Raw genomic sequence first — 12,694 nt, forward strand, 5'->3', positions numbered from 1 at the left:
TCCCCCCTCCCCCCCATTCCCCACTCTTTGGTTTTGACCTACAGTTTTGCAATTTGACATCCAATTCCTCTTTTTTTTTTTTTCACAAGCTTTATTGAGGCAAAACAGTCAAGCAAAATTGTAAGTTATATAAACTCTACATGCTGGTGATTTTGTATACATAAATATTGTGAAAGGATCCCCATCATCTAGTTAATTAACACAACCATCACCTCACCTCACGTACTTATCTTTTTTTTGTGTGTGACAACATTCAAGTTCTATTAACAAATATCAATTCTGCAATATAGTGCTATCAACTCTAGTCACTATGGTTTACATTTAGATAGATCTTCAGACCTTGTTCATCTTATAGTTGAAGGTGTGTACCCTTTTGCTAATCTCTCCCAGCTTACCCCCTTATCTTTTTAATCTTCATCACTATCTCCCTGAACTCTTCTCTGCCCATTGGCTCTCCAATCCCACACAATTTTGTCGAACTAATTCCTAGACACCCTTCAGAACTAAATATGGATATTAATACCATGGAGAAATGTCCCCTGGCTCCCAGTGTGAGGTAGGTGTTCTTCCCATGTGTTCCCACTACAGCAGGAATCATATCCCTTGTTTTATATCTTTGAGATCACAGCCCCTAGCAAAATGCCTTGAGCAAGTAAGCCCTTCACAAATAACTGTTGAATCAACCATAGAGAAGAGGTTTAATATATTAACAGAAACTAAATTTTTGTAAGCTTAATTACACTTAAGTAAAAAACAAAAAAACAAAAAAACAAAAAAAAAGTGAGGCTGGCTGCTTTGCTTTCCCTTCACAGGAGAGCTACCGATTCACAGAGCAGTCTCTAACAATTTTGAAAGCTGTTGGAAATGTGATTGCTAGTTTCAAAGATAAGGCTAAACTTCCTGTGGCTCTGAAGGATTTACAAACGGCTCACTACCCTATTCCCCTCCGCAATAAAGAACTAACAGCACAACACTTCAGGGTAAGTATGTTCAAGTTATGATGTTCCTAGAAGGATACTTTCTGTTTGAAAAAGATATATCTTATATGAGGTGATCCTCCAAATTTAGACTTTAAAAAGATTTACATGTATTTCAAAGAGGAAGAGAGAGAACTTGCAAGTTTTCTAAAGTGGTGTCTAAGAAAAAGGGAGGGAAAGAGTCTCTTCCTTTATTTTCCATAGAGAGAATTAAGCCTACTTTTGTTATTTGTATTTGCCCTTACAGTACCTTGTATTCTATCTGGGCAACTCTACTTGGGACACAACACTCCCAATGGAGGACTGCTCACCTGGGGCATGGGTAACCTACAAGACATACCTGCTGTGATTTACTCGTGAACCAGTATGATTGGCTCCCTTCAGTGAACTCTGTCATTCACTCTTGAAGGCGATGGCTCTAAATGGCTTAAAGTGGTATCCACAAGCTCTAAAAATAAGCAGATGATTAAATCATCATATGACAAGAAACCTATGGTCTCCACTGCTACAGTCAGCCCTAAGGCTGTAGTTGGTATGCAACATCTCTCTCCTCTACCATTCATTCTAGATTTCCCATTCTTCCAGCCAAAGCCTCAGCTGTTCTAGTTGCCTGGTAGGTAACCTAGACCTTCAATCCTGGTGGGTGCAGGACCTTGATTGCCTTACTCTTTTCAGGCTGTGACTAATCATTCACTGTGGAAGCACCAAGATGTATCACAACAGGGATGCCTGGGTGGCTCAGTCATTAAAGCGGCCAACTTTGTCTCAGGTCGTGATCTCACGGTTCATGAGTTCTAGCCCCGCATCAGGCTCTGTGCTGACAGCTCAGAGACTGGAGCCTGCTTCAGATTCTGTGTCTCCCTCTCTCTCTGCCCCTCCCCAGCTTGCACTCCATCTCTCAAAAATGAGTACACATTAAAAAAATTTTAAAAAAAGTATCAAGACAAATTCAGACATAATTCTTCCTGTCCTCATTATGCAGCAGAAACCCTAGTACTTCATGACAATCAGGGTAAATTCTTCCTCCACCCCATTATATTAGTTCCTTTTCCCCTATTTGTATATCAAGATGAGGAGCACAAAGCAAGAAAGCGTGTATCATAATTTGGGTTTATTGCAAATCATACCACGTTCCCTGATGGAAACATTCCCTGCCATCCATCCCTCGGAATTAGGTTCTCCAATTTAGCAAACTACCTGTTGGGACAGAGAACATTAATAATTGCAAATGGGCCACTGGAAATAATGATGAGAGAGGCCAATCCTACTTCCAATTTTGAATCCCAGGCCTGCACATGTTAGCTTTTACAGATATAGCACTATGTTAGTCTTTGGTCCTGCTCATCTATACCGTGCCCTGGAGGATACTGTGTCAGTTCTGCAAGGTATCATCTCCAGGCTGGCTTCTTAGCTGAGGCTTTTATAGGCCATTCCACTTTACCAGGAATCTTATCCACTCTTCCTATGGTATATATTAGGGCATTGAGTCCCAGACATTTCTCAGTGGTTAACTCTTCTCTGTAAAATGTGACCCTTGGTCCAAGGGGATGTTAGGCTGGATCCAATGCTTGTAAATCAGATTTTCTGTAATTTCCCTTGGTTAATGGTGCTGACAGAGGCACCAAGGAAAGACAAAGTAAACTCATCATTGAAGTAGGTGTCAATTCTAGTAAGGACAATCACTACCCTTGACAGAAGCCCACTGGAATAAACTTGCCACCAAGTGGCTGACTGGAATCCCCAGAGGATGATATCACATTAAAGTTTCTGCTACCAGCAGGTTAGACAGCTAAGCATGGGTGAAAGAGAGCTAAAACTATTGGCACCATTCATAGTTCCTGTTCCTGCCATCAATATTACTCATTTATGAGCCTGTTGTTGCTAGGTCAGATCTGATATGTAAGGAAACTTTGTGCATGCATCATTTACACATCTTGATAATGAAACATTTTTATATTTTTAAAAAAACATTTTTTTTTCTTTTTAAATTTTTTTTTCAACGTTTATTTATTTTTGGGACAGAGAGAGACAGAGCATGAACGGGGGAGGGGCAGAGAGAGAGGGAGACACAGAATCGGAAACAGGCTCCAGGCTCTGAGCCATCAGCCCAGAGCCTGACGCGGGGCTCGAACTCCCGGACCGCGAGATCGTGACCTGGCTGAAGTTGGACGCTTAACCCACTGCGCCACCCAGGCGCCCCTCTTTTTTTTTTTTTTCTTTTTAATGTTTATTTATTTTTAAGAGAGAGACAGAGCACGAGTGGAGGAGGGGCAGAGAGAGAGGGAGACACAGAATCCGAAGCAGGCTCCAGGCTCTGAGCTGTCAGCACAGAGCCCGACACCGGGCTTGAACTCATGAACCATGAGATCATGATATTACATAGTTAATGTGACATTGTTTTCAAAGAGCCATGTCCCATAAATCAATAGATTCCAAATTTGTCTACCATAAACAATTCCAGATAGATCAGGTGCAGCATTCTGTAAGTGTCCCATAGATAAGGACTCTCTCACTAGAAAATAATATCAGTGTATTACTTGAGAGGTCTTTCCTTAGCATGCTGACGACAGAAATGGGCCAGGTCATCTGTATTTCCGTGGGATGCTCACATCTCCTACAGTTCCTTCTCTTTCTTTAGATCCCTATCAAAGTTTATGGCCTTCTAAGCCCTCAGTACATGCAATGGGATAATATTCCCCAAGGCAGAATGTTGTAGCACCAACTCCAGAGAGGACCATCAAGTACTGGCCTCTTTCTTCGTTGCAGTTTCTTATCCTTTGCCTTACTGGGGATGTCTCAGGAAGTCTCATCCTCTGGATCCCTAAAATCTCCACTGATGTAGTGGATCCGTGAATTTGTGCAGGGTTTATTCCCCACTGTCTAGCATGCCTGTGTCTTAATCAGGAAGTCACAATAATGGCCCCTTTCTGCCCCCAGGTAGCACAGAGTAATAGCCTGTAGAACTCCCAACACGATCAGAGACTCTGCTCGCTCAAACGTAACAGAGAGGAGATTAGCATAACTGTGTATTTTTCTTATTTTTACCTTACATGTTGAAATATTTAGGACATTTTATTAGCGTATCACAGAAAACACATCTAACTCATTTAAGTCATAACAAGTAGTGGGATGTGTTAATTTATGAAAAAGATACAGGGAAATCTTCTTGATAGGAATGACTCAGTGAGGAACTTCAAAGAGGGGATAGACAGCCCTTACAACTTACCTTCTTCATTTTGTTTTCTCTTATCCACATGGTGTCTCTAGCCCTAAGTGCATATCCTGGAAAAGCTGGCTCCTGATTTATATCACTTTTCCATATGAGGCCAGTTTAGAATGTCTTCATCCTGATTTCCAATTAGTCAGCCAGAGTAACACTGATTTGCTTAGCTTGGGTTAGACGGTTGCCTGCAGGCTTGCCCACCATTGTCAGCTGATGGGGCAGTTACAAACACAGATTGTAATATTAGGTCCCTGTCTCTCAATATATGGGGAGGGGTGAGGTGTGGTCAGAAAATATAGACGAAGCAGGAAGTACAATAGTCATATGCCTTTGAAGGGCACTGTGTTTCACCAATTCAACGATGTGCATTTCTTTTCACACTTCAACATCGGGAGGAAATCACAGTGTGTCTTATAATTGGTGGTTCCTTACAATCACTGCTGGCCAGGTGGCTTTCAGAATTCTCCGCATACACACGGACTTGTTCATAAGGGTTCATATTGTCACCACTTCGGAAGAAATGTGTGTATTGTTTGACAAAAGCCTGATCCTTGGGGGAAGAGAATTAAATGATATTATTGAGCCTCTCAAAGAAACATGAAAGGAGAAAGATTTTCTCCACACCAGACTGAGCCCCCCCAGGGCACAGGGAAAGAGAGAGAGGGAGGGGAGTACCTCAATAAAAGCCACCTTAAACAGTGCCCCAGGTGTATTATATAATCCACCAAGCACATTACTCCCTGCGGACAAATAAATAGCTAAAAGTAAGCCAGCAACAATCTGCTGGGGCTTGCTTATTATTCTTAGTGGCATGACTGGATAAATGGAATCCCTCAGTATATCAAGATAAAAACAACGAAAAATACAAAATCATGTAGGAAAACACGAATGTTAAGTACTTTCAAAAAGTGATTTACAAGAGTTTGAATATGAATGTCTTCAGAATACTTAACCAACTTATGTAGATTATTTTGTTTTTTCATGTATGTTTATGTGTGATATATGATGAAAAAGCTCTGTGTAAGTAAATCTAAAAAAGCTTTTTCAATAAGAAGTAAATACTCTTAGATGGACATAAGAAAGTGATAAAAACTCTAAACAGCATATTTTCTTCTTTGGTAGCACATGAAACCATAGTGTGCCTTATAGCAAATGGTGTTATAGAACCAATGAAATATTGTATTTAACTTGCTGAAAAACTAGGGCCATATTTTTCATCTTACACTCTATCTCTTCAACCTGTTATATTTTGATTGAGCATACATTATAAACATTGTTGTAGCGATTAAGTTTTATGAAATTAGAAACAGTCAGATGAGGGACACCTGGCTGGCTCAGTCAGTGTAGCATGTGACTCTTGATCTCAGGGTAAGGGTTCAAGCTCCACATTGGGTATAGAGATTACTTTAAAAAATTTTTAAGAAAATGAAATAGATGATACATAATTTTGAGCTCTTACTGAGTGAATGACATTTGGAAGTCTTCTGTTATATTGTGCTTTTGAAAAAAATATGTATTTTTTATTTTTAGAGTAGCTAAAGTTCTTTAGAGCCTCTCTGGCTAGGTCATAGCATTTTCTTGGCTTAAAAAAAATGTACTAATGTATTTTATCTTTTTCAGGTTTTTCATATTTCTTTATGGCGCTTAATGAAAAAAACTCAACTAACAAAACCTCCTCCCAATTTTAAATTTGCCTTTCGTGCTTTGGTTCTGGATTTAGAGTTACTTGATTCCTCCATGGAAGAGGCTTCTTTAGGTACTGAATAATTTTAGATATTTGTTTGACAAAAGAATCTCTAGCCTTATATAAGATAAATGATTTGAGAAAAGCACCAAGTTTTTGTGACGTGGGTAGACTGTCTATACTGACAGGCAGAGAATTTAAGCCGTGCTCTGGGAAGCCCATGGGCTCCAAGGATCTGCCATGTGTCCCCAAGCTCACAGCCTCAACCCTCCTTTCCTGGCTCCCCCCATGCAATTTTAACACTTCCTCTAAATTTTGAAAGAAACCTCTCACTACTTCCACAGAAGAATGAACAGTGAGTGGCTCACTTAGGTGTCAGTATTTAGTGTTTTTCTTCTCCAGGAAGTTTACATTCTAAGAAAGGACAATGTGCAGAGCACAGTATTAAATATGAAGACAAACTTCTCATTGTGGCACTTCCTATGCCAGGGGACTTTAGCAGTTAAAGGCATGGAAAACTTGGGATGGGATTAAATCTAACCCTCAGTCCAGAGTTTGTTTTTCTCTTGACCAGCGGAATGGGTAGACGTGAAATATTCTGTACCCATAAGTGATAAAGAATATTCTCCTGAGGAAGTAGCAGCAGCGGTTAAAATTCAAGCCATGTGGAGAGGGACTTATGTCAGATTACTTATGAAAGCTAGAACACCAGGTATAGTTTTTCTATCACTCATAAAATGAACTTGTGTATGCAAGAATGGATATTTGTGTGTTAATGAAAGGCATTTTGGAGTTCTCCTTCTTTATGACTTGGCTAATTCTTTTTAATTTTGTAAATACGGAAATACCTTGAGATCAGAATGCATGTCAGCTCATTCACTCTCTTGTTTCCAGAATTTGGCACCATGGCTGGCAGAGTAAGCACACCACAAATACGTGCTCAAAGAATGGATGAGTGCATGGATGATCAGCTATGCTTTCCCAGTCCGTTATGAGCTCTTTAAAACAACTGTTTCTCTGTACGTCTCCAATGTCTAGTAGAATGCTACAGCAGTCAGCTTCAACTAAGTCATGGATGTGTTTACATTTGCAGACCATTTTTCAAAGAAATAAATGAATGAATGAGTAAATGAATGAATTGGATGAAATAAGCTTTCCTGTATCCATGTGACATATACTTAGAAAGCACAGAATGCATTTGAACTGTATTCTATTGAATCAAATTATTTACGTATATATAATGAACTATTTTTGTGAAAACATTTATTTTATTTTAACTTTTTATCAGCTTAAAATACAGCATTGCAGAGGTAAAAATCATATTTAACCATTTTTTTCTGCATTTTTTGTTGACACTTCCATGAGCAAAGTCTTATGCCCAATAGAATTAATTCTTTGAATATATTGAAACATTTTGTTATAAAGTGTCTCTATTTGAAGTATTTAATGAGAATGATCAAAATGTTCACATCAGCAGTGAAAACTGCAGCTACACAAATAAACAAATAAACCACATTGTAGGGGCACCTGGGTGACTCAGTTGGTTAAGCGTCCAATTTTGGCTCAGGTCATGATTTCACAGTTTGTGGGTTCGAGCCCCATATGGGGCTCTGTGCTGACAGTGTGGAGACAGTGCTGAGGCTGTTTCGGATTCTCTGTCTCCCTCTCTCTCTCTCTCTCTCTCTGCCCCTTCCCTGCTCATGTGTGCAAACAGGCATAAATAAATAAAGAAACGTTAAAAAAAAAACTACATTGTGTAGTTGTGTGATGAAAAAAATATACCGTTGCTTGGTTTTGATATTATTCTATTAGAGAAAGTAAAGATAAAAGTATCAAATTAAACATATAGTAAAATATACATTTTGTTGTCCACATATGCTGTAAAAATTGCATTCAAACAATGATTTTCTTTCTCTTTTTAGAGACAGAAACTTGAGCAATTTAATGTTTTAATCATATTTGCATTGCTTTCACTCAGTGGATGTTTATTGAATGACTTGGGCACGCAGCACTGTTCTAAATTCTGACCTTATTCAAGTCAGTTAAACTGACAGAGTTTCTGCTTTGATGAATATTGTGTTCTAGTTGGGGTAGGCATACAATAGGAAAGTAACTATATTAAGACATCAATTTCAGATACTGTTAAGTACTATGAAGAAATTAGGATAATTTAGGGAAAAAGTCAGGTTCTGGCATGTTAAATTTGAGCCATTTACTATGGTTTTCCATTTTTTCTTGCCAAATCACCTACTTCTAAACCAATGTGGGTTATGGGATGGAGCTTTAGTGGGATCCCATTATCCACTGTTTATTTATTTATTTTTAGAAAAATGGTTGAATTCTTTTTTTCTGACATAAGAGCTTTCATAAGGAACTTTTGGTGTGATAAAAGATCTCCTGATGTAAAACTCTTTGATGAGAATCTTCAGTTAGGTCAAAGAACACTTCATGATTTTTACCCTAAAGATGAAGTGAAACAGCATAAAACAGTGAGCAGAACTGTCGGTGAGGAAGTTTATAGCTTTATATTTTAAACATGATTTTGCTGCTAATAAATCCTATGGCTTTGGACAACACCTTATGAATTTCAACTTCTTTGTTGGTAAAAGGAGGGTTTTGAACAAGATGATCTTTCAGGCATCTTACAGCTTTTATTTTTTAATTATTTTAATTTTTAATTATTTTTAGACACAAAGGAAAATACCAGCGTTGCAGATATGCTTCAAAGAGTTTGGGCTATATTGGAGCTGAATATAGAACAGTATGCAATTTCTCTCTTAAGGTAAAGCGATAAATGGATTTCTTATTACAAAATCTTCGTGTCCTGTAAATTCCTATTCAAATGTGACCATGTTCAGTGAGTTTCCCTAATCACACACCACTGCTTCCAAACTTCCACAATATTTTGTCTGAAACATTTCTATGCTACTTACTATTTTTGGTTTGTATCAATTATTCTTGACTAAAATTCTAGGCAGAAAGCTTCTGTTCTCTTGAGCAAAGTTTCTTGAAGTCTTGTGGTGCTGAGATGACCAAGATCAGAGTTGCTGGGGGAGGGGATTCCAGAAAACAATTACAATTGTCATTTGAGATGTCTGGAGGGCAACACTCTAAAAACACACGTAAACCAGAAGTAGACTGAGCCTTAGCTAAACTGTACTATAGCCACAAACTATATTTGAGAGACAAGATAATCTGAACAGAACTAAGAGAAATTATAAATTATATATATATATGTATATATATATATACACATATATACACACACATATATATATATATATATATATATATACATAAAATTTACACACACACACATAAAAGAAGTAGACCTTCTGGTGATGTTGGAGTTAGCAAACAAAATCTCAAAAGTTAACTATAATGGGAATGCCAAAGAAAATAAAGAATAAGGAGAAAATAGATCAAACGTTTAGATTAATAAAGCACAGTCAAATAGAAATTATATAAATGAAGATTTTAAAAACTAATATTAAAAACATATTAGTGGGTTTGGGGCACCAGGGTGGCTCAGTCGATTAAGAGTCCAACTGTTGATTTTGGCTCAGGTCATGGTCTCACATTTCATAAGATCGAGACCTGCATCAGGCTCTGCACTGACAGTGCAGGGCCTGCATGGGATTCTCTCTTCCTCCCTTTCTCTACCCCTCTTCCTCCCTCTCTCTTTCAAAATAAATAAATAAACTTAAAAAAAATTATTGGTGGGTTTAACAGCAGATTTGTCAGAACAGAAGAAGACATTGGTGAACTTGAACTTGGAGACAGATCAATAGAAAAATATCCAAACTGAAGCATAGGGGAAAGCCAGTGGGAAATAAGAAAAGAGCACAAGGGACATGTAGAGTATGCTCAGAAAGTCTGATACTGTAATTATAGCCCCAGAATGCAAAAAGATGATGACTGAGGCCTTTCCCAAACAGGTAAAACACATCAACTCATGTTTTTGGGAGACTGCATGCAAACTCCATGCAGAAAGGATGCAAAGAAAAGCACACCTAGACTCACAGTAGTAAAACTCAAAAACAGAGGCCAAAAGAAAACCCTTCAAAGAGCCAGAAAAATAATGTGCATTAGCTTCACAGGGCAATCAACAAATAGCTACGTATAGGAGTAAATTTCATGACCTTAGCAATGAAAAATGTAGAAGTTGGGTAAAAGGTTTTAAAGAGTTCTAATGTTATAGCATTACTGCTGAAATGGTGTAAGTAATACTTTAGATGAAGCTGTAACAGGGGAAGGGATACATAGTATCCTTTCTAGCAATATGCTAATGAACCAACCAATGATTCTAAGAAGAAATAAGATTAATCTCACAAATCTTCTGAAGAACAGAAAGGGAGGAAACATTAACCAATTCATAATCTTGATTTAAAAAATTCACCAAGGGCAGAAACAAAATGAAATTGCAAACCAATCACCCTCTTGAAATTGCCATCCAATCACCTTTTTGAGTAGGTGCAAAAATATGTAATAAAATATTAGCAAATCAACATTGGAATTAAATAAAAAAGGATAATACCTTATAATCAAGTGGGTCTGCTATTCCCAGACATAAAATAGTGACTTAACATTAGAAAAGTTTTCATTTTAATTCATTGCATTAACAGGGAAAATGAATAAATCATTTGGTCCTGCAGATAGGTTCCAAAAAAACTAACATTTGATAGAATTTAACACAAACTGAAAATTAATTTTTTTTTTGTTTTTAGAAAACTTGGACTAGAGAAGTCTTTCACTAATATGTTATTGGTATCCAGTATTTTCAAAACTTACTACAAACATGACTAGTGGTAGAATTTTGAAAGCTTTTTCTTAAGTTTAGAAATGAGACAAAAACGTCTGCCTACTTCCATTCACGATAAACCTGGCATAATTCTGAGAAGGGCAAAATGGCAATAGAGCAAAATAAAAGTCATTGGTATTTGAAAGGAAAAAAATAAAACCACCACTGTTTACAGATGACATAATTGTATATGTAGGATGTTTTTTAAAATCTGCAGAAAAATTATTAGAATTAATGAGAGAATTAAGAAAAGTTGTCAGAGACAAGGTCGATATAAAATAACAATTAGATTTCTGTTTGTAAGTAAGAGACAAATAGAAAATTACATATGAAAATATATAAACATTTTGAATGACCTAAAGATAGTGAAACAAAATTGCACAGTGGACCAAATATCAAAATGTTAAACACAGAGGACATCCAAATCTTTACAGTATTTGGCTCACCCTGAAAGTGAGTCACTCACCTCACCGTAATCCTGGCTCACAGATGCTGCTGATAGCTGATCATCCAGCTTGACTCACTTTTGGTCCAGAATGTTTTCTAAAAGGGCAACCCTTTTGCCTGAGATTCCAGCTGAGCGGACACAAAGAAAGAGCACAACCCTTCTTCTCTAACCCGCCTTTGCATTCTGGGGACGATCTCTGGGCCAGAAATTATATATAGTTTCCATGTCAACGAAGTGTCAAAACTATGAGCTCCCCTGTTAGGGAGCTGGTGTATATGAGGTGTCGGTGTTTTTGAAACATAGGCAGAACTACATCAGGGGGCCACTGTTCCTCTCCAGGTGCTCTTTCCACCATAGCCAAGAGCATTTCTTAGAAATTCAGTGACCATCCAATACAGAGGCCATGCTCTTTCAATAGTTTGAGTTCTAGAACCACATCTATTGGATGGATGAAATTGACATGGCTGACTGATCTTTAAATGTAAATAGCAGGAGCATCCAAAGCTACCTCCTCACCCTAGCTGGATTCTCTTATTTGGTCAAAAGCCCATCTTTCAGGGGCCCCTGGGTGGCGCAGTCGGTTAAGCCTCCGACTTCAGCCAGGTCACGATCTCGCGGTCCGTGAGTTCGAGCCCCGCGTCGGGCTCTGGGCTGATGGCTCAGAGCCTGGAGCCTGTTTCTGATTCTGTGTCGCCCTCTCTCTGCCCCTCCCCCGTTCATGCTCTGTCTCTCTCTGTCCCAAAAATAAATAAACGTTGAAAAAAAAAATTAAAAAAAAAAAAAAGCCCATCTTTCAGTATAAGACCTATATTAACCGCAGCTCTACTAATTATCAGATGTGTACCCTGGGGTAAGTCTCTTATTCTTTCTAAAGTTAAAATTTTATTAATAATATTTAATGTAGGGAAATAACAATTTTAATATAAGGAAAACAAAACGTACCTCACAGTACTATTCCTTCATAAGGATGTAAAGATAAATTAAGGTAACACAGGAAAAGTACTTACCACAAGCTACAGATTGAGTCATTACAGAACATTAGCAATTGTAAATACTGCTTTATTATTACTACTGAATGGGAACTTTGAGGTCCTGCAACCTAGCCTTACATTCCCAGATCTTAAGGGGCAGAACTTCCCCAAGTGAACTTTGGGCAAGGCTCAGTTTACGGGTATAACTTTCTTTCTGTACTAGGATGCAAAGTTAAAATCTTTCAAGTCTTTTGGAAATATTTCTCTGGGTCAGTTCTCTGGGTCATTCAAGATATTCTATATAGTATATCAGGATTTTGATGGCCCTATATGCACTAGAATATCCTAAGGCTTATGAAAAAGTGTGAAATGTATGATGGGAATAGTAACTGGAATGCCTCTAAATCCTTCCCTTACCTTAGAATGGTGGCTGCTCCCATTACAATTCCCGAGGTCACCTGCTTAGTGGCTGCTTTGGCTCAGCCAACACCCACATTTGGGTTAGGCCAGTTCCCATGGGATTGGTAGTGGTGCTCTGCATTGAAAGACCATCACGTCATAGTTCCTAGTTAGCGTGGTCAGGGTATTTA

The 12,694-nt window shown here is 38.1% G+C and overlaps 1 protein-coding gene across 3 annotated transcripts in view; it reads left to right on the forward strand.

Annotated features, from left to right (window-relative positions):
- The window catches only part of ADGB (androglobin), a 164,493-nt gene that overhangs the window by 103,431 nt on the left and 48,368 nt on the right, over positions 1 to 12,694 (forward strand). For 2 of the 3 annotated variants that reach the window (XM_030316536.1, XM_032593262.1), the window contains exons 20-23: positions 813 to 980; positions 5,821 to 5,956; positions 6,459 to 6,596; positions 8,573 to 8,666. In XM_030316536.1, the coding sequence (XP_030172396.1) occupies positions 813 to 980; positions 5,821 to 5,956; positions 6,459 to 6,596; positions 8,573 to 8,666 (536 nt within the window). The remainder of the gene's footprint in view (positions 1 to 812; positions 981 to 5,820; positions 5,957 to 6,458; positions 6,597 to 8,572; positions 8,667 to 12,694) is intronic. The other variant, XM_032593261.1, reaches the window with a different exon arrangement.

The sequence above is a fragment of the Lynx canadensis genome, chromosome B2 (genome assembly GCF_007474595.2).
Source record: "Lynx canadensis isolate LIC74 chromosome B2, mLynCan4.pri.v2, whole genome shotgun sequence".
Classification (NCBI taxonomy): Eukaryota; Metazoa; Chordata; class Mammalia; order Carnivora; family Felidae; genus Lynx; species Lynx canadensis.